The sequence below is a fragment of the Zonotrichia albicollis genome, chromosome 4 (genome assembly GCF_047830755.1).
Source record: "Zonotrichia albicollis isolate bZonAlb1 chromosome 4, bZonAlb1.hap1, whole genome shotgun sequence".
In the NCBI taxonomy this organism is placed as follows: domain Eukaryota; kingdom Metazoa; phylum Chordata; class Aves; order Passeriformes; family Passerellidae; genus Zonotrichia; species Zonotrichia albicollis.
Window position 1 is genome coordinate 35,703,910 of NC_133822.1, and position 21,205 is coordinate 35,725,114.

Here is a 21,205-nt window from a genome sequence, read left to right on the forward strand (position 1 = left end):
AAATTACCTCAATATGAAAAAAACAAACCCATTTGCATGTTCCTATTTTTGTGCTGCTGAAAAGCTGAAAATGTTTTAACAAAACATTTCTTGTCAGCAGCAGCAATGACAGAACTAGGTATGGATTCAGGAAAACGGTATTTCACTAAAAGCAAGAATAGTACTTCAGACAGCATTGTTTTTCTGTTTTCTGATGGAAGATTCTTTTGGTCAAAGTGTTGATTGGTTTAATTTTACATAAAAGCCCTGAAGGGAGTACTAACCCCCATTTGCCTCTAACCTCCCTCTCTCTCTCTGCCTCCCATCCTCTGATGAAAAACCACCAGCCCCCAGTCCTTGGGCTGCACGCGCTGGTAAATCTGTGGAGCCCGAGCATTCTGTCCATCTCCATCAGCTCTAGCTCACACACGTGTGCCCCAGCATTCCTCCTCCTCCGGGGCTGCAGCCGGGCTGCGGATGATGCGGGAGGAGGGAGAGCATCCCGCGGGCAGCTCCCTCGTGGCTCTGACCCGGGTACCATGTGCGGGGGAGCTGGGGATGCTCGTTGCCATAGCGACCTCTGCTAAAACGCTCCCCCCTCCCCGCGCCGGGATGCAGCCCGCTGCAGCCGTTCCTGCGTGCGTGGGGGTGCCCCGGGGAGGCTGGAGCGGGGCTGACACTGCCGGGGAGGCGGTGGGGGAAGCCCCCGAGTGTCCCGCTGGGCAATGAGGCCACGTTGCTGGCTGCCTGTCCTTCCCCCGCCCGCCGCGGCTGCTCCCGCCATCCCTCCCTCCCTGCCTGCCTCCCGCCCAGCCGCGCCTGTCGCCTCCCGCTGTCGCCCAGCTCTCCCGGCGCGGGGTGCCTTTTCCCTGGCACTGCCTGGCCGGGAAAGGAGCCTGACTCATCCCGGCTGGCACCCGGCAGATGCCGGAGGGAGCAGTCCCATCCCGCCGCCCTGCACCCGTGGAGGAAGGTAGGTGACAGGTGTCAGGGCACGGAGCGGTGCGTGCTGGGGATGCGGTGCATGGCAGAGAGGTCATGTCTGGGTCCCAGCCATCGGCAGCTGTGCCCCGGGGTGCCAGGTCTGGGGGAATCTCCTGCGGTCGAGGTGAGCCCACGGCTTGTAAAGCTGCAAAAGGAGTTGTGCTCCCAGCCATGCACACGGGAGGGTTCTGTACCCGAATTCTCCTGTGGGCTGCTCCCAGCCTCCCCCAGGCAGTTTGTGCCCTGCCACTAACAACGTGGCCCCTGGGGCTCCTGTCACAGTGTGCCCACAGCACCTCGGGGGCGGTGGGAGGTGGCATAGGGGATCCACGGGTGACATTGAAGGCAAGAAGCTGGAGTGAGGTGTAGCACAGGTTTAAAAGGGTCAGACAGCTTATCTATATAAGACATGGTTTGGGATGGAGGACCAAGGACTCTTTTGTGTCTTTGGGGGGACATGGATGTCCCACTGCAAAATGAGGGGCTGAAGATCGACTGGTCCGGCAAGGTTAAGGCACATTTAATATCTGCAGAACTGCTCCAGAAAGCTGACATCTTTAAATGAAACTCCCTCTTTTCAGTATTTGCAGCCAAAATCTGCTCACCTGCCTGACAAAAGCCGGCTCTGACACCTCATCCAGCCCTCGGCATGGCCATGATGAGGACCCTTCATTGAGGGGGTGGGGATGGTGAGCAGCGTGAGGACACAGCAGGACAGGGCTGCATAGCAAGTAGAATGAAGAATAGCTTGCTGGCGAGGAGCAAGGAAATGCTGGCTCTACTAGTGATGGAGGAAGGATGAATTGGGAAGTGTGCAGGGCTGCTTTTTATTGCAGTGTTTTTTTGGACGGCAGCTTCACTCACAGATTTGGAAAGTGGATGATCAGGGAAGCGAATGAGGTTATTGGCTTTCCTCCCATCAGCCCTGGAGATCCAAGCTGAACTCACCTTCACAGTGTCCCTAATCCTGCCCATTGCTGTTTCCAGCCAGGGACAGAGAGCAGCTGCTGAGACACCTGAAAAAGGGGGGTGCAGCAGCAGCCTGAGATCCCCAGGATGTCTGCAGCTGCAGCTGGGGGTGCAGGGGGTGCAAAGGAGCTACTTTTGCAGAGTGTGTAAGAAAGCTGTGCTAAGGGATTTCTGGCCCAGAGTTCAGTCCCAGCTGCTGAGGGGAGGGGTTTGTGGAAGGAGTTTGTGCCTAATTCCTTACATGGTCCCCTAAGGTGCGTTAAGGGAAGCCCCTCAGCTCCTCACAACTCTGTGATGTTGTTGGAAGTTATGGTGGGAGCTTTTCTCAGCAGTTGTTCACCTTAGGAAGGCACAGGCAGCCATGAAGAGGCAGCAGCAGTGCCCAGATCAGATCCATGCCAATAAGTGGGAGGAAATCAGGCATTTTCTGCAGTTTCTTCTTATGGTAATAAGAACTGCAGTTTGTTTCAGATCTTACCCTTTGACAAAAAAGTTACTGTTACAGGTCCTCCTGGGACAAGAGGTGTCCAGAAGATAAATGCTGCTGGGCACATTGGAAACAAAACCAAAACAAAACAAAAAAAAGCCCAGCCCCTGGTGTGAAAAAGGCACCAACCTTATGGGCCAGGAGCAGGGAAGAGGATGGAAATGCTCAGACTTCTCCCCAGCCTCCTTTTAAACAGCCCTGCCTGTGCAAGGAATTTGGGGATAGTTTGTTGTTGCAGAGGGATGACTTGGGCCATGGTCAGACATGACAGCTTTCATCTGTCTGGAAAACCAGGAGTTGGATGTGGGTGCACTTTAGTGTGTCCCCACTGAAGTCAATGGGCATTTCATCATTCCCACCAAGGGGTGAGGGTTACAGAAAGCCCCCTTTCAGGACTGCATTTTTGTGCCTGAGTCTGGCATCACTGTGCTCTCCCAAGTGTGAGGGTGCCAGGTTTAATCCACCAAAGCCTTTAACAAGCAGCACATTCGCAGTGATAACCCAGAAGATCTGATGCCTGGTGAAGTTGTAGCTGTGCTTTTTGTGTGGGACGCTTTTTGATCCCCTTTTCTGTCCCTGCATGATCCACACCTTGCCTGTCATTTTGGTGCAGAGCAAGCAGCAGAGCTGAACAAGCTGAGTACCTTTGCAGGTTGCAATGTGGGTTGCTGTCTCCCTCCCAAAGGATGGGGATAAGGAATGGGATCAAATGTGATGCCATTACAGATTTAAATGGCCCTAAGTTAGGGTGCATGCCCTAAGCATGACATCAGCAGGGCTGTAATGGTGGGCAGAGAATGTGCCAGGGCACCAGCAGGTTATGGGGCTGAGACCCTGTTTGTTCATCCCTCCAGAAATATTCAGCCCTGACCTCTGGACAAGGAGACGTTTGCTACTTCCTGCTCTCCCATGTTTAGCGCTGGCCTAGCAGCAATCACACAGTGTGGTGTTTTGTGCTCCCCAGGGCAACGCTGCTCCGGACTCACCTCGCACCCGGCTGGCCAGGGGCTCTTGGCAAGGCGGATCGGCTGCTCCCGGTGAGTGCCCCCACTGCACAGTGGCTGATGTGGTGGAGGGATCTCAGGCCTGCTCACAGACTGGTGCTGAACCAAGGACCCTGAGCCCTGGCAAAGCAGGACCTGAAATAGAGGTGCAGTAAGGGAGGGCTCAATCCTGAGCCAGACCAGCTCAGACTGGGAATTCAAAAGGGTGATGGGGTGTCAGGGGAAGCAGATTTTCCCTCAAGCAGGAGGTGAGAAGCAGCTGTATTTACCCACTGCCTACCTTTAATCACTGGCAGCAAGGCTGGGGGCAAGAAAGCTCAACCCTCTCTGTGGGGAGGGAGTAGGATTGATACTCTGTGTTGGGCTCCCAGCAATGACCCCAAAAGCATTGACCTCTCCCAGTGGACGAGGTGTTTTCATGTGCAACCAAGCATGAGCCAGGTGAGCAGGGCTGTGAGGAGGGACTGGGCACTGCTGATGAGGCAGATGTCTTATGATCAGTGTTGGTGGAGGAGGTGGTTTTGGGTGGTGAAAGTGTGTTTTGGGTGCTCCCTCTGCATGAGCTTTCTCTCCTTTTCTCTGGCAGCCATGCCCCACTTCTTGGATTGGTTTGTGCCCGTGTATCTGATGATCTCCATTCTCATCCTGGTGGGCTTTGGAGCTTGCATTTACTACTTTGAACCAGGACTCCAGGAAGCCCATAAGTGGCGAACACAGAGGCCAATCATGGAGCGAGACCTTCGGAAGACGCTGATGATTCGGGACAACCTGGCCTTTGGGGTGCCTGAGGTCTGACAAGCTGCCCATTGCAGCCGGAGGAATCTCTCCTGGGTGGGCAGCAGACCACAAGCCTCACTAGGGATGGCAGTGCTGCCCTGGTAAAAGTGGGGCTGGTCTTCACTTTGCTCTCTGCTGATGTGGGTCTCGTACTCATCACTCACCATTCTGCCCCTTTGCTTCTTAGTCAAGATTTGTTTGGCTGGGCTTTCCATGTGCTCACAGCTCTTCAGCCAGCCAAGGACTTTGCTCCTTCCTGTGGCCAAGACTGACTAACCACTCAAATGAAATATCCCTTATTTAATCACTTGAGTTTGAGCTGCCTGGCACCTTGACAGGATCTTGAGTAGGAAAGGTACCAGGTTTTGCAAAGGGATACAGAACCTTGTACTCCTACTCCCTAGGTTAAATCTAAAACAGTCTGTCTAAGTCCACGGGGTATTTTGGGGAAGATGAATGGGGTTTCAATACAAATTGTTGCTTCAGCTGAGCTCTTCCCAGCACCCACTCTTGATGCTAGGAGGTGAGCTTGCTGAAGCTCTGCGCAGAGGGACCAAGGGCTCAGTGAGCCTCAGAGACTGAACGTCTTTATCCTTGCTAAATGCACACCCCTTCTGTGTCTGTTTGGGAGATGGAGAACATCCATCCCTACATCCATTCCAGATGCACCACACTGAAATTAAAAGTCTTTATTAAAGAGGTTGGTTCAAGTCCCGTGTCAAGCTAGAACATTCTGCAGCTCTGCATGCAGAGGTGCTGCCAGACTTACCAAATCAGCCACTCCTGATCTGCCTGACCTCCTGCTCCTCTGTCATGGGCGGAGATGGGATAGTCTGTGAAGCTACTTGCACTTGTTCATTGCACTGCAGAGCCCTTGGACAGGCTCTCTTTCTCAACTGTTTCCCAATGAGAGCTGTGAAGCATCCCTCAGCTCTTTTCCACCCTGCATGTCTCTGAGAAGGAACAATGAACCTGCCAGATAAATGGGCCCATTGCACCACCTTTGCTTCCTGAACCCAAGCCATATAATGTGGGTCTGGCACAAAATCCCACGTTTATAGGCTTCCTGCACTGTCATGGGGATGACCAGCCACCAAAGTGCTGTATGAAGCTGTGACACTGGGCTGAGAGGGATATCCCCATCCTCTCTCTCCCTGACAGCCCAGTGCAATGCCCAGTGTGTACAGGAAGGCCTGAGAGAGCAAGGAGCCTGTGGCAGGAGGTTGTGTCTCCTCTCCTCCCACCCCAACATCCACCCTTTGCATGCATGTAGGTGCTATGGTGCTACCTGTGAATGCTCTGGACACAGAGGGATCTTGTGTGCCCCTCTCCTGCATTTCCCAGGTATGTTAGCTGGTGCCACCATCCTATGTGCACATGTCTGTGCATCCTGTGCCATCATCTGGGCCAGCCAGGATATTGGCAACCACATCTCCAGCGTCCTTCCATTGTTATGGCTCTGTGCTCCAGTCCCCAATGGCTCCTTTCAGCAGCAGGGCTCCTCAGGCCAGCTGTGAAAATCTGCCACAGCCCCTGGCTTGTGTCACTCTGCCCCACCTGTGAACCTGGGAGCAGGAAGTTTGTTCCTCCATTCCCAAAGAAAGAAGGAGAGTTCACTGGGCTGCTGTGAGTGGTTTATGCAGGGAAATGCAGTGAGTGGGATTACCCCTGTGCCCAAAGTTTTGCTTGCCCTGGCAAGGAAAGGCTCATAGCACAGGTGCAGCCTGAAAGTTGTTAATTCTCTGGGGATCCAAGTTAATTTTTAGCTCTAAGGAATGGATCAGGACATCCTGCAAATATCCTGGGTCTTCCTGGGACATTTCATCTGCCAGACTGCAATTGCATTACCATTCTTTTCCACACCAAAACTAGGCACGCTGGCAGGAGCTTTCTGGCTCTGTTTCAGACAGAGGACAAGTCAAGAGTCCTTTCGTTCAGCCAAGTGACAGAGACTGTGATGCAAGTACCCTAACTGGGGAGTCTCACTCAGCAGGGAAATGCAGTGAATAGGATTACTGCTGTGCCCAAAGTTATACTTGCTCTGGCAAGCAAAGACTCAAAAGAGCAGGTGTAGTCTGAAACAGATACATTTTCATGACTTGGGGCTGTAAATGGAAATGACAAGGGGCTGGGTTGCATGGCATGATGTGCCACCCTCAGTTGCATGGCTCACATTCCTTGCCCTCTGGCACATCACAGCCATATCTCCAAACACCAGCTTGGAAACTTGCTTCCTCTCCTCAACTCCCTGATGGGTGGGATTGCTCTGTAAACAAACACAACTGAGCTGTGGGGTAGCATAAAAACCTCTCCACTGGAGCTGAGGGGCTTGGAGCAGTCAGGAAGAAGTCAAACTGGAGGAAGGGGAGCCTGCACTCACAGGGGTCCCAGAGCTCTCCCCTGCTCTGAGTTCTCCTCTGCATGCTGCTGTAATTGGGTTGAGCTCCACTGCTCATGACTCCATGCAGAAACTGAGCAAAAGAAGACAGCAAATGGGTGAGGGCTGGATTAGAGAAAAACTAATTGTTCATCTCCTCTGGCTTACTTTTTGTGCTGTTTAGCCCTGACACAATCAGCATTAAGCCAGGTATTTTCCATGGCTATGAAGGACTATTTTGTCAGCAGTGTCAAAGGCTTGCACAGTGGAAGCGTGTGACAAACTGCTTGGTTGATGCTTTGTTTTCCTGTTGTTCCCCCTGGGAGCTGCCTCCCTCCAGCTCTGGGCAGGCAGCAAGGAGCAGTCTGCAGTGAGGTTTCCTTTACAACAGGGTAGGTCTCCATCCACCTGGCTCCTGTGCCAGCTACACTGCTGGGCTATCCTGGAATAATTAAAAGCAAATGCTGCCTGAAAACTGAGATTGTGTCTCCTCTGTGGGATCTGTGCAGCCAGAAAGACCTCAGGGAGAAGGAAATAGTCACAGATACTGAATTAAACTGCATAAAGAATCAGAGAACATACTTATTGCTGGAAATACTACACAGTATCAGGTTAGTTTTTTTCATGTTTTCTGTCTCTTTGCCCTTAAAGAAGCAGAGAACTCACACTGTCCTGAGCTCTGCCTTCCACCAGCATTCCCAATGACTTGATGTGGGTCATTGGATGATGATTCCTCATCTCCTTCCTCAGCCTTGGTCACCCGAGATCATGCAATCATTGTCCCTGCCATACTGTAGGTACTGTGGGTGCCTGTCTCTCCTTTTGTTTGCTCCCACTTGCCCACCAAACCATTCATATTCTCATCCCATCCCACCAAAACACCTTTCTTCTTTCCTCCTTGTTTGTTGTGTTGCCCTTCAAAGCCTCTTACAGTGAGGAAGGTGTAAAGTGGCAAGCTGAATCCCTCTTGACCCTGAAAATGCCACAAAGCTGGCAAAATTAAGACACAATCATAATAATGATGATAAGGAAGAAGCAAAAGAAGATCAGAATAAGGGAATAAAGCAACAACTTGGACAAACATCCAAAAAGTGACCACTGAACTTGTGCAGTGGGATATAAATTGTTGCACTGGAATATGCCATTTGAGGGGGAAAAACTAAGAGAAGAAAAAACATTTCAAAAATTCAAATTTTTTTTTTAATCACACCCAGTGTCCTTGGAAGCAGACAGCACAGGCCTGACCTGACCTCTGCATCACTCCTGCACCTCCTGCCACGGGAGCAGTGAGCTGCCCGTGCTGTGGAGCTGTCCGTGCTGTGGGGCTGCTGGTGGCGGAGGTCAGGAAGGTGCTGGTCATTCGCAGGAGTGGCCATGGCGTCCAGCGTGGGAGCGAGCCATGCCGGCCACAAGAGCCCCATTGTCCCGCTGGAGGCGGGCTGGCGGGACAGGGCTGGAGGTGGGGGCTCGAGCATGTGGGTGACAGCAGCCCCAGGGAGCTCTGCACCCCGAGACACCACAGCCCTGACAGCAGGGACGGCCTGGGCCCAGCCCTCGCACCTCCGCCTCCAGCCGGCAGCCGACCATGGAGGAGGAGATCGCCCTCCCTCGCAGCTGCCTGTCCGCCCCCGGAAGCCCCAGCGGCCCCAGCCGCATCCCGGGCCCCTCACGGCGGCGGGACGGGCCCCTGGCCGTGGCCGCCCCCACGAAGCGGAGCTGCCTCTCGGTCACGCTGCGCCGGGCGGCCGGGCCCGGGGGGCTGCCCTGGGAGCGGCTGCGGGGCCCGGCCTCGGTCACCCCGATCCCCCCGCGGCCCCGGCCCGTGGCGATCGAGGGGCCCCAGCGACACCGCAGCTCTGACGGGACCGAGGCCACTCCGGTGGCGAAGATGGGGCTGTCCTACGCCCCACCACGCTCCGGTGGGTCTCCGCTGACGGGATGGGCTGGGCAGAGGGAGGGAGGGAGGCACCAAGGGGTCCCTTGGCGATGACATGAGCCCAGCATGGGGCAGGACCCTTCAGGGGAGGTAGGGTGATGAGAGGGAGGACAGGAGCTTCCTCCCCTTGGAGTGAGTTCCTCTTGACCCACGCAGGAATCAGGCGTGGGCAGCAGCTGGTGCGGGGACAGCCCGTGTGCTTGTGAGCCTGGCACCCAGCAGGAAGATAGCCAACACGATGGTCCCTGTGTCAGATTTTCTGGGTATGCCTGCCTGCCTGTCTGTCTGTCTGTCTGTCCAAAGCCAGTCTGTCCACTGCTCAGCCTAGCCCGGGGTAACTGCTGGCAATTCTAAATGTTCCCAAAACCTGAAGTGGGTGCAGTTTTCTTTTTGTCCCAGAGCACTGCAAAAAGAGGAACCCCAAACCCTTGCCAAGTCTGCCAGGCATCCCACAGCCTAGCCCCCGCCCAGGGGGGTTGTCTTGTGGTGGAGGAACACGGGGTGCTCCTGTCTGGAGGTCACAGCATTCCCAGATGTCGGTGCCCCAGTACAACATGACAGGGACACAGAGCCTGTCGGGGCCAGGGCTGACAGATGTAGGGGGACATGCAAAGCAGGGAAAGGGCATCCCCCTCCAAAGATACCAGCAGCCAGAGGCAGCCACACGGCTCTCCAGGCACAGCCACATCCACAGGGCACATGGAGCTGCCTGCCAGAGCACAGGGGGATGTGACCTGTGTACCCCAACATGGTCCAAGTGGGAGGACCTGTCCCTGCTCACCGCACACAGGCACACACAGGTTTGCACACACACGCACGCAGAGGGGACAGCGCTGGCTCTGCCTCTGCGCCTTAGGCTGACAGCCAGCAATCGTGGTGCTGGAGGAGAAAAGGTTTCTCTCACCTTCACAGCAAAGCTGAAGGGCAAATCGCTTTCGATGAACCAAAACATTCTCAATTTCCTCCCTCTGGGAAAGCAGAAGGAGATTTTGCAATCCCCTGATCCTACGAAATACCTAGGGGCAAAGAGCGCCCTTTCTCAGCCCCGCCGTAGGTAAGCTGTGAAGGGTTAAATATGCCCCTCCCTAAACAAGCAGAGATGCTGAAAAGGCTGGGGAATTGGGAGGGAAAAGGGCAAGAAAAGGCCTGGGGGGTGCGGGTGTGCAGTGAGAGCCCCTCCAGGACACGGGGGCCCCATCGACAGCGGCCCCTCCAGCCCGAGGCCATGGCCCCCCGCAAGTCAGGGAGGCTGCCGGGGGCCTGGGATGGAGCCGGGGGCCTGGGATGGAGCCGGGGGAGGGTGCGCGGGGGGAGATTTTGCGGAGATGTTTAATATTCAGGTCACATGACGATGGCAGCAGGAGCAGCACCAGCATCCCCGCTCTGCTGAAATAGCCACTGGAGAAGGAAGGGAAGGAGAGAGGGGGGGACAAGAGGACACAGGGAAGAAAGACAAAGGTAAAAGCAAGTGGAGCTTTGTCGCCCACCGTGCTGCTTCATCAGCGTCAGGCTAGAAAAGTGGGGGGAGACCCACCCCCTTGGGAGAGGATTCGGAGACAAAGGAAGCTTCATGTTCAAAGGTAGGATGTTCCGGGCTTGGCAGGGCTGGGCAACGCCAGAGGGACACCGCTGGGGCTTTTTGCGCAGGCATCCTCTGTGTGCCCCCACGCTGCCCAGCTCTGGGCATGGGGGAGGGATAACCCCGGAGGGCAGTGGGGGAAATCGGTCTCGGCTTTGTCTTTCCTCTGTTTGTTCTCCTTGTATGAAGGAGAAGGAGCAGGGCTGGTCGTGGTGCTGATGGGGAGTAGGTAGTGCCAGGCACTGCTTTGAAAAGAAGGGATAATCCAGCTGGGCAGTGCCACAGGCACCTGGCTTGTCCCTTGCCAGTGACAGGCAGTGGGGATGTGCTGTGCCTCTCCCTGGTCATCAGCACAGGAGCCAGCAGGCTTGCAGGCAGGGGCACAGGCAGCTGTGGTGGTGTGGCTGCCATGGTCCAGGGGTGCTCAGCATCCTCTCGCCGTGTGATACAGCTGTGCCACCCAGGGGGTGAGCTGGGACATGGGACAAGGATTGTATGGCTGGAGAGCAGCACCAAGGGCATGGCTGGGGCTGTGGTGGCTGGGCTGGGATGTGCCCAGCTCCTTCACCTCCAGCTTCTGCATCTCCAGAGAGGCTTCAGCACACGCTGCCCTAGATTTCACTGCAGCCGGGCTCTTGCCCAAGCCCTTTGCAGAGTGCTGAGGGGAAGAAAGGCTGCTGTCGGGAAGGCTGCAGCAGCCCAGAGGATTGGGGTGATCTTCAAGCCAGGCAAAAAGATCTGGTAAGGAGAATGGTTCTGTTCTGTACTCTGAGGTCAGGCAGTACATCCGGCAGGGCTCAGCCATTGCACTGCACAGCTGAAAGAAATGCCCTGGGGTCATCATAGGAACTGAGGAGGGAAAGGTATTTTTTCCAGTGGAGAGATGCTCAGTCCAGCACCTCTGCGGATCAAAGCAAGGAGCAAAGCAAGGAGCGGGTCCTGATGGCCATGAGCTCCAGGGAGGCTGTACTGCTGAAGCAGCTGCTTGCTTTCTTTCCTAGGAACCTGTCATCACCCTTTGAGGGCCTGCTTCTGCCAGCCACCTTCAGGTTTTGAACCCATTCCTCCTCCCTGTTCCTTGTCTACATGGAACAGGGAGGAGGTCCAGAACGGTATGGGTGGAAGGGGCTGGGGTGAGATGTGAGTGAGGACCACTGCCTCCAGCTGCAGAGGGACAGCCTTGTGCTGCACCAGAGGAGAGCTGCAGCAAGGCCATCCATGTGTTACGTGGGGGTTAAATAGCTTTTCCTTGCTGGAAGCTGGTTTGTGGTGAGCACTGTTTGCAGCTCTCCCTCCCTCTTGCCAGACAAAGGATGGGAAGGCAGGGGGAGGGGATGCGACTGTATCTGGGTTATCAGGACATAGTAGATGTTGGTCCCCACTACCTGAGCCCCCAAGGGACCTGCAGGGCCACCTCTGTCCTCACACAGGTCCTGTGAACATCAGAGCACAAAGGGTGGTAGATCAGTGGTGGTGTCTGCTGCTGGCCATATATGTCGGCCTTCCAGGAGGAGGTTCTGGGGTGGATCAGTGGGTGTCAGAAGCAGGAGCTACCTGGGACCATGGGGACCTCTCTGGGCACTCATTGTGGTTCTGCCTGTCCCTGCCTCAAAAGCTGTGCCGTCCCTTGATCCAGTCACACGGAGCATCTCCTGTGAGCCAGATATTATTCCCTAACAGCCCAGCCCAGAGCCACCTCCTACCGGATCTGGGCAGCAGGGGGGCATCACCAGCTACAGCCCTCTTAAATGAGCTTCTCTTAGCACACAGAACAAAGCAGCAGGGAAAAGGGGGGCCTTGTAAACAGCATATGTAAGTGGTTAACCTTGGCTAGCCCTCTATTCATTATCAGCTGTACTGGCTGTAGTGCCCTCTCACTGAATCATTACAGGGGACAGCTGCAAGGGCTATGGGACGTGCCCAGGACACGGAATGCCACCCCTTGATCAGCCACTCAGTGTGCTCATGGGGCTAGAACCATTAGCTTTAGTGCACATAAAACAGAGCCACTCCCAGGAGAGCAGGCAGGCATGTTTCATGTCTCAGAGACAGCTCTGGTCCTGGTTTTGCACAGCCCAGCAGGCTGTTCCTCAGCGGGCTAGTTGAATTCATCTGTGGGAGGCAAAAGGTGAAAAGTCATGTGCAGAAAGATGAACTCTGGGCAAATTTCTGCAAAATGGGGGCTTCCCTGCCTGAGGCTGTATGGGAAGGAACCTCACACAGAGAAGAAGGCAAGTGACCTAGAGGAGAAAAGCAGGTGGCTTTCTCCTGGTCTCAGGGTTTTCTATAGCTGCCCAAGAACCTGAATCTGAAATATCTGCCCTGGTCACTGCAAGCTCCTGGCTCCAACACTGAAGCTTGTATTATGATGTCCACAGCAGTTAGCAACATCTCCTGGCTCTGGGCAAGGCTTTCCTTGGTGAGATTGAGGGATGAATTATGAACCTCTTAGTGAGCCTTGAGGCTGACAGCAAATTCCCTCCTTCCTCTTCCCTGTGTAAGAACAAGGGCTGAAGGAATAAAGGAGAGAGCAACAGATTCCCTGAGGACAAGCTACCACCCAGGCAATGAAAGGGTCACAGCCCACATGGCCCCTATTCTGCACCCATCCCATGCAGGTGCTCAGCTGGGCTTTCTTCCCATCTTGACCTGTTCCCTTCTACCTTTGGAGTTTATTTGCCCCCATTTCTCCAGTAGCCAAGTGCCTCACTGGGGCCACAGCCCCCTGTCCCTAATTCCCTCATTGTTCTGTTTCTCTCTCTTCTCCCACTCTTAGGGCTAGGTAGGAGCCCAGCAGGGCTGTGTGGGGTGTATGTGGAGAACGCTGCAGCAGCAAAAGGGACACAGCACAGCCACACAACCATGATACAGGATATAGGTGATGTGGGCAGCCTGGCAGAGAGCAAGTAAAGGGTAGGGTGCGGGAGAACTGGCTGGCCTGGCCCCCTGTGCTGTACCAGAGAGATGGACTTTCCTGGCTCACATCAGTTTTGATAAATCTGAAAAAAGACAACGGGAGCCTCAAGGGATGCTTCGTCAGCAGGAAAGGCACATACTAGTTGTGATGTCTGTGAGAGAGGATTGCAGCTGAGAAGCACTTGGTGTGGCAGGCTGCCTCCTCCAGCAGCTGCCTGGCAGCGTGAGGTGCTCCAAATTGCCAGTCTGACTCAAGCCAATGGTCCATCTTGTGCTCTGGTTGCCCCAGGGTGCTGCTCGCTGCTTCAGGAGAGGCTGATGATAGTCCAGGGCGCCTTCACTCGGTGGGGAAAAGCAGGAGGGCCTGCCACCTGCCACTGACCTCTCCTGTGTGGGCAAGGTGGAACAGAGGTGGCACAAGAGCCTTCAGATGTTACCCACAGTGCTGTACATGAGTGGCTGTGCTACCATCATCTCACACAGGGGAAAACTCCTTCTCCCAGTTTAATATACAAGACTTCCCAAGTGGTGAAAAGGAGCTGGGTGGAGGCACCCTTCCCCCTGTCAAGGGTGACCCTTCCACAATGTCTTTCCTTAGCACGTGACAGTGGAATATTGCAGCTTATAAAAAATGTAAAATCTTCACTGTGTAGAGCAGGCCTTGTGTCAGCACTGGAGCTTTTATGTGGGAGTGCCAGGCAGGGTCCCAATTCAGCCATGGAGCCTGCTCCAGCATAACCCTGTCCTTGAACAAAATCTCTCTGACCTCTTCTCAGTCTGTCTCTGGCTTGACTAAGCTGTGACAGGAACCCCAGATTGGTGCCATCAATCTCACCAGTCCAGTGACTTCTGAGTCATTTTCCTTGTGAAGAGGGGCATGTGTCACCACCAAATGGCAGTTGCCTGCCTAGCCGCTCATGTTCTTTTCTGCTGCCAGTGGATTCTGATAAGTGGAGAAAAAACCCTCTGCCAACATGATGGAAAGGGATAATTTAGTGTGAGATACTTGAATTGAAGTGGCATCCAAAACAAATGAAGTACTTACCAAGCAAAAATGCATTCTGTCTCTATCCTGGAAAAATAACCCTCTAATGAGACAAAGCATGGGGGAGTCAAGTAATTAGAGTGGGAGAACCTCTAGTTTGCAGCTGGCTTGTATATGAAAGGTATTTGATTCCTATCCCCTTCATCTTCCTTTCCAGATTCATCCCTCATGCCTGCCTTCCCCACCAATTAGAGCTTTTTTTCCATGCCCTGTCCTCTCCCAACCTCCGCTTCCTCCCAGCGGGTGGGAGCTACTCATTAATGAGATAGAGATAAATGGGCAAGGACTGCCCCTAGCAATGTGTGCCATCACCCAAAAAAGGGTCAGGGAGGCTGGAAAGCCCTCAGGGTTTTCTTTTCACCCGTTTGTTTTACATGGAAGAAGTGAGGAAGCAGAGATGAGGAGGGAAAGATGCAGATAATTAATTTTCTGATCATGATGATTAGTTTCTTGAGTATGACAAAAACCATTGGTCTATGGGTGGGAGGCAAGCACAGAGATTATGGCCAGGCTTTCACTTCCATCACTGTCTTCCTCTGAGGAATTCAGCCTGTGCACCACAGCCAGTAATGCGGCCACCCCTGGCAAGGGCCAAGTGTGAAAGTCCTCCTGGTACATCCCAAACTCGGTTTCAGTGCCAGGACTTGACACATAATTTTTTTAAGTCTGTTCCATCACAAATTTTATGGTGAACTTGGAGGGCCAAAACACTGATGATCCTGTTGAGAACCAGGAGACAAAAATAAGGAGACACACCTGGAACTTTGAGCACTTGATTATCAGCCCAGCCATCCTTGCTGCCCCTGCTCCTGCTGTTTGGAGGGAGCTATCAATACACTACATTCTCAATGAAACCCCCTTCACCTCCTCATCTGGAGTGGGACACAGAAGAGTGTGCTGGAAACTCAAGTAGATGTTTCTCCATGATGAGCCTTACCACTAAAATCTTGACATTCACTTATCCTCAGTAGCCCTTGAAAAGAATGCTCAGTGCTGCCCTCAGCCCCTGTGACAGATAAGCAAGGAGGCTGTTGTTACACCTCCATGATGATTTTTCAATCTTTGTCCCCATGCAGGACCAGTGGACAGCAAAAACGAAGCAGCCATGTCTGAGCTGGTGCCAGAGCCACGACAAAAGCCAGTCGTACCAATGAAGCCCATGGGCATCAACACCAGCTTGCTGGGCTACATCGGTATCGACACCATCATTGAGCAGATGCGCAAGAAAACCATGAAGACAGGTTTCGACTTCAACATCATGGTTGTAGGTAGGCAGAGACCAGCTGAGGAACTGGGAACCATGGCCAGGGACTGTCCCAGGGACTGAGGCCAGGTGGGAGAGCAAGCCCTGCTGGGAGGGCATGAGGGAGCAGGCAGAAGTTGCTCTGAGGAAAAACAGAGCCTGCACAAGACAAGGAGACCTCCAGCCCTTTCCCCTGCCAGCCTGGCTGTGTTCCTTGGGCCTGCTGTCATCACCAGGCTGTGGCAAATGTCACAAGCTTCCTCTCTGCAATCCTCAGGTCAGAGTGGACTGGGAAAGTCAACGCTGGTAAACACCCTCTTCAAATCCCAGGTGAGCCGCAAATCTTCAGGCTGGAACCGGGAGGAGAAGATCCCCAAGACAGTGGAGATCAAAGCCATTGGGCACGGTAAGAGCCAGGCTGCTGGGGTGGAAGCAATACTGATGCCTCAGCATAGTCTTGCAGAAGATCCCAGCAGTCTGTGCAAAGAGTTCTTTGGTATTAGGCAGCTCTTTCTCCATAGGAAGCTAAAGGACAGTTTTAGATGGCCTCAGAGACAGAAAAGGCTTTTCTTAAACTGAAAAGCCCCAGATGCCACAGCCAAAAGTGAGGGGTAGACAAATAGAGAGACTTCATCACCTAAGACATTAGTCTGCAGTTGTGGATTAAGCCTTGCTGTAAGTCATGTTCACCTGCAGTAGCATTTGATAAGCTACACAAGTTGCATTGTTGGGTCCCATCCCAAGCCTGGTAGTGCACAGCTCCTCATAAAGCATCAGAACAACTCCTGTGGTGGTGCAGGGTAATGAGCATCATCTCAGATTCAGGATGATGCATTAGAGGGGAGAAGTTGTGTTAGGGTAGATACTACCTTTGGGCCACAGACTGAGCACAAATCCATTTTCCTGTGACAGAGTGGTGTAAGGTGGCTTTTGTGCAGATATTACCAAAATTTGGGGTCAGACATGGAAATGAGGGTCACAACTGTTGAGGCATGACACAAGCTGGTCTGGTTATGCTTGCTGGGCAGGGACGAGGGCACAGCTCTCTTGTTCCCTTGTGGGACACAAAGACATGTTTCATGACAGAGCAGGTCCCCAGGGAGGAGTATGATTGTTTGCAATTTTCTCCCCAGTCATTGAAGAAGGTGGTGTCAAAATGAAGCTGACAGTGATTGACACACCAGGATTTGGAGACCAGATCAACAATGAGAACTGGTGAGTTTTAAAAGGTCAAGGCCTTGTGTCCCAGAAAGGGATGAAGTTAAGATGGTATATGAGTGACTGTCATCTGCTTGGCCCTTGAAAGCATCTGGGATCCTATTGCACTTGGGGACTAATAATGGGGCTGTGGAACTGTGAAACCATGGGTCTGTGTGTGTGACTGGGGGTATGCACATATTACATGGTGAGTGCTTATATCTGTGACCAGTTACAGAAACTCTTAATCATCTGTGCTGATGGCGAGATGCTTTGGGTGGATTTTTTTTTTTTATGCCTAAGACTGCTTTGCTCCTGACAGAGCTGGGAACACTGTGGGCAGGAACACGAGGAGATTTGTACCAGTCCATTCATCTCTCTTTCCCACTTTAACAGCTGGGAGCCTATTGAGAAATACATCAACGAGCAATATGAAAAGTTTTTGAAAGAGGAGGTGAATATTGCAAGGAAGAAACGAATTCCAGACACGCGCGTGCACTGCTGCCTCTACTTCATCTCCCCTACAGGGCACTCGTATGTACACTGTCCCTTGTCCTTCCTCCAGCCCTTGGTACCTCTGTGCCAGATATGCACCCTACACTGCTGCACCTCAGACATGGATCCAGCAGGACTGGGCACTGTTTAGCCTAACTTTGGGAGCTGTGGGGCTTGAAAGGGTCTAAGCTTACAAGAGCGGGAGAAATGCCACTGTGGTTTTTGGGAGAGGGCAGAATGGATGGGAAGAAGGAGATGAGAACATGGTGGCAGCAAGCAGGGTATGTACAAGGGAGGGTTCACTTGTGCCCTGGTGCTTGGACAGTCATTAGGATGACAGTCTGGGAGGGTAAAAAGTGACCCCTTCCATCTTGTTCCTTCTTGGGCTTCAGCTTGCGGCCTTTGGACCTGGAGTTCATGAAACATCTCAGCAAGGTAGTGAACATCATCCCAGTTATTGCTAAGGCTGACACCATGACCTTGGAGGAGAAGACTGAATTCAAACAAAGAGTGAGTATCTCCTCTTCTGGATAGGATCCTTCCCTGCCCTGGCTTGGAGGTGGGAGAAATGAGTGGTATCCTTCTTCCTGGGATTGCAGTGCAGTCCCCAGGGTGTGCACAGAGTCCAGTGCTGGGTTGCTGGGTTAAGTCCTAAAGATGCTGCTGTTTATATCTCTGAGGGCATCTGTTAGAGAAGGAAGAAATGTGTGTATCCTTGTGATGTCTTGTGATATGTTCTGTCATGGGAACTGGAGAGCCAGACAAGTAACTGAGGTTGGGAAACAGACTCATCATTGCTGCCTTGTGTTCTCGCTTTACTGTGCACTTCCTTGGGACAATCCCTCCAGCTTCTGCCCCCTGGAAGGATGTCCCAGATGTGTTTGCCTGGCCTTGCCAACTGCCTTCCCTTCAGGTTTGTGCTGCTTTGTGCTCCAAAATGTCTTTCTGATTAGGTGCGCAAGGAACTAGAAGTAAATGGGATCGAGTTTTATCCCCAGAAAGAATTTGATGAGGACTTGGAGGATAAAACAGAGAACGACAAAATCAGGGTAGGAAACATTTTATTGTGGGAGGGGAAGGGTGGATGAGGAGGGCACCACATTTTGTTCTGCACTTCAGCATTATTGCCCTCACACATAAGAAATAAACTGCTTTTTAATCTCCATTTCTGTGGTAATTGCAGTCTCTTTGCAGGGATATCTGTAATGTAAAGCAGAGTAAAGCAGCAGTGAACAGTTGCACAACCCAATGGATTGCAGAGTCTCCTGCATTCTGTGCTCTGGAAACAGATAGTTTCTCCCTGTGCTTAGAGATATCTGGGTCCCCAATAGCTTCACCTACTGTCCTACTTCCCTGGAAGGCTGCACACTTACTCCATTTCTGGCTTTCCTCAGTACAATTTCAGCCATTAAACTTGATGAATGTTCATGGGGCTTATGGGGATTATTTGAGTCCCATCTTTCTATTGTAAAGGACTAAAAATCTGTCAAGAAATACTCACCTTCAACTATCCATAGAAGCAGCTCTGGGCTGACAGACCCTCTGTTGGTTATGCTAAGGTACTTCTCTGGTGATCCCCCTCCTCAGAAATGCTGGAGATAGGTGCAGAAAAGCTCTGCCCCAACTCCGGAGCCCTTGGCACTGCTGCAAGCTACCCACACAGCTTGTTGGAGTGCAAGAACACCTGGAAAGCAAGAGTCCAGAATTCTAGGGAGAGCACTGAGGGGTGAAAAGGACAGCCAGTGAAGTTTTGCTCTGGAGGATCTCTTCCCTTGGAGAAGGCCTTGTGTTTGTTGAACTGAGAGGTGGAAAGGTGGATGGGGAACCATGGTGGTACTGGTCTCTGGAATGGGTTCAATGGATCTTTCCACGTGTCTCTCCCCAGCAGGAAAGCATGCCCTTTGCAGTAGTGGGCAGTGACAAGGAGTACCAAGTGAATGGCAAAAGAGTCCTGGGCAGGAAAACACCTTGGGGAATCATTGAAGGTAAAAAACTTCTTGCTTATGGGAGCTGAAAGTATTGCCTGCAGATCACAGTAATAGACAAGGGGCCAGATAGCATGTCCTGTGGCTACCTTCCCATCCCATTTGTGACAAACTGCTTGAAACCAGCCAAAAGGAGAATTCTCAAATACCTGTGCCAAGAGGGAACTGCCATGGTCAATATGGTGCCACTGTCACCACCTGGCAGAAGCTGGAGCCACTCTGAACACCATGATGTGTGAAGCTAAGCTCCTGAGGTTGTCTTGGTTTTCAAATGAAAATTCATGTGTGACTGCTCTTAGTGTGTCTCCCCAATGCTCGACAGTGTGACGTTCAGACAACTGTCTGTCCTTTCTGAAGTATGCAAGCTCTACCCACTTGGAACCTGTCCCCATGGAAGTGACTTTCCCATGCTCTGTGTCCACAAAGGGGCTGTTGAAAAAATCAAATGTAACAATTGCTTGCTTTCTTTTCAGTGGAAAACCTCAATCACTGTGAATTTGCCCTACTTCGAGATTTTGTCATCAGGTAAGGTCATGGTCATGCACCAGTTTGCTCTTGACGAGTTGGGAGTCTTCCTGAGATCCAGTCAGAATTAAATAGCCCCTACTAAAAGGGAAATAAAGTAAATTTCAGGCAGGGAAAGCTTATGTAGTATAGGGTTGGATTGAGTTAAGGGGTAGATATTCTAGTCCCTCTCTTAGTGACACTGTGTCAGGTAGGTGCTAGTTTTCATGTATGAGCTGGATGCCTGGAGAAAAGCAGGATACTACCACCCCTCTCAAGGTTGCAAAAACTCCCATTAAGGGAGTTTAAAAAAAAATCCCTTCTGGTTGCAAAAACTTTTATTTGCTGCTGACAACAGGTCAGTAATAAAGAGGTCACTACCACGTGCTAGACTGTGTTTCCTTCCAGGTTGAAGGATGTGCTGGAACATCTGAGCTGGAAGGGAAAATCTTCATATTTCAATAGCTTTCATTGTCCTGCCTTATTTCTAGTCTGTTTCATGAAGCTGCCTCAGCACAAATTCTGCAGGAGAGCTGTAGATTCAGGGTGACCTCTCTTCCCTATAAAAAGAGAAACACAGTTCAAAATCAAAGCCCTGTGGCTAATTCCACTTGTGGGTATGGTGCAATTGAGACATTTGGCCAGGTACAATGCTTTGACATCACCCTACTTTCCTCTTTTTGTTTTGTAATACCTTCTGCAGCAGAGGTGGTTTTCCAAAGTCTTTCAGTAAAAACATCCTACCCAAATGATCATCACAAAGCCTGTAACAATCCAAGCCCCCAGGCTGTGAGTGGAGGTCAGGGATGATGCTCACAGCAGCGTTCTGCAGCTTATGATCTGCAGTGAACCTGATACACCTCCTGTTGCTTCCTTGCTTCACCACTGCTTCAGATAAGCCCCAGTCTGCTCTGACACACCAGGAGGGCCAGTGGCTGGGCCAGTTGCACAGGTGAGAGAAGGCCAGAGCACTGGCAAGCACAGCCAGGAACTGCAGCACATGTCCTGCATCCTGTCTGTGTGTTCTCAAATGCTGATGCTCTAGCTCTCAGTTGTGTATGATGGCACCCATGCTATCCATGCAGAAAGAGGGGCAACAATAATTAGCTAAACTGACTGACTGAAAAAAATCTTCCATCTATTTGGGGAATAAAATTATCATCAGAAGAATAATACTTACTGTGCTGATATTGTCTATCATATCCTCTTTCCCAACCCACTTTGTCCCCTGCAGGACCCACCTTCAGGACCTAAAAGAAGTGACCCACAACATCCACTATGAGACCTACAGAGCCAAACGGCTGAATGACAACGGAGGGCTGCCCCCCATGGCTGTGGAGACAGAGGAAAACCACGAAAGTAATCTGTGAAAGAGCCTCCCCCTCCATGGTCACTGGTGACTCTGGCCAGACAACCCACCCCTGCTACTACCCCTGACTCAGCCACGGGCCTGTCTCTGCAGCACGTGGGAGTGAGAGGCTGCGAGTGTGAGTGCGTGCGGCGTGCATGTGCTCCCTGTGTGCCAGATAGGGACAGGGTATCCCCCCGGCCCTCCCAGAGTGTCCCCATCCTTGGTCTGTTTGTGCACAGTGCACTGTCCCCCAGCTTCCCTGCTCTCCTTCCTATGTCTCAGCTGTGTATCTTGTCTGGGGGAAATAGTGGTGGGGGGGAAGGATTTCTAGGGGTGTGGATTTTGGAGGGGGGAGGTGTGGGGCATGCTGTAGTCCT

General features: G+C 52.4%; 2 protein-coding genes across 7 annotated transcripts; both read left to right on the forward strand.

Annotated features, from left to right (window-relative positions):
- Window positions 1-560: 560 nt before the first annotated feature.
- On the forward strand, window positions 561-4,897 carry SMIM45 (small integral membrane protein 45). 3 transcript variants are annotated; one of them, XM_005488752.3, is made up of 3 exons: window positions 561-952; window positions 3,384-3,456; window positions 4,010-4,897. In XM_005488752.3, exon 3 carries the CDS (start codon window positions 4,012-4,014, stop codon window positions 4,216-4,218), a length of 207 nt encoding a protein of 68 aa, XP_005488809.2. In that variant the 5' UTR covers window positions 561-952; window positions 3,384-3,456; window positions 4,010-4,011; the 3' UTR covers window positions 4,219-4,897. The 3 variants fall into 3 exon arrangements, with proteins under 3 accessions (XP_005488809.2, XP_074395561.1, XP_074395562.1); XM_074539460.1 differs by having other exon boundaries at window positions 813-952; window positions 3,274-3,456; XM_074539461.1 differs by lacking the exon at window positions 561-952 and having other exon boundaries at window positions 3,441-3,569.
- Window positions 4,898-9,326: 4,429 nt separating this feature from the next.
- Window positions 9,327-21,105, forward strand: SEPTIN3 (septin 3). 4 transcript variants are annotated; one of them, XM_026794583.2, is made up of 11 exons: window positions 9,330-9,567; window positions 9,854-10,093; window positions 15,130-15,321; window positions 15,574-15,702; window positions 16,430-16,511; window positions 16,890-17,027; window positions 17,381-17,498; window positions 17,942-18,037; window positions 18,874-18,973; window positions 19,447-19,498; window positions 20,712-21,105. In XM_026794583.2, the coding sequence occupies exons 2-11, from the start codon at window positions 10,084-10,086 to the stop codon at window positions 20,845-20,847; spliced, it is 1,053 nt and encodes a 350-aa protein (XP_026650384.1). In that variant the 5' UTR covers window positions 9,330-9,567; window positions 9,854-10,083; the 3' UTR covers window positions 20,848-21,105. The 4 variants fall into 4 exon arrangements, with proteins under 4 accessions (XP_014123660.1, XP_026650384.1, XP_005488746.1 ...); XM_014268185.3 differs by lacking the exon at window positions 9,854-10,093 and having other exon boundaries at window positions 9,327-9,567; XM_005488689.4 differs by lacking the exon at window positions 9,330-9,567 and having other exon boundaries at window positions 9,825-10,093; window positions 18,877-18,973.
- The last annotated feature ends 100 nt before the right edge of the window (window positions 21,106-21,205 follow it).

Bases quoted from the DNA above. Each gene is read 5' to 3' on its own strand.
- SEPTIN3 (XM_026794583.2), top strand. The intron at 17,499-17,941 runs GTGAGTATCTCC...CTTTCTGATTAG, and splicing joins AGACTGAATTCAAACAAAGA to GTGCGCAAGGAACTAGAAGT. The intron at 18,038-18,873 runs GTAGGAAACATT...GTCTCTCCCCAG, and splicing joins CAGAGAACGACAAAATCAGG to CAGGAAAGCATGCCCTTTGC.
- SMIM45 (XM_005488752.3), top strand. From the start codon at position 4,012: ATGCCCCACTTCTTGGATTGGTTTGTGCCCGTGTATCTGATGATCTCC.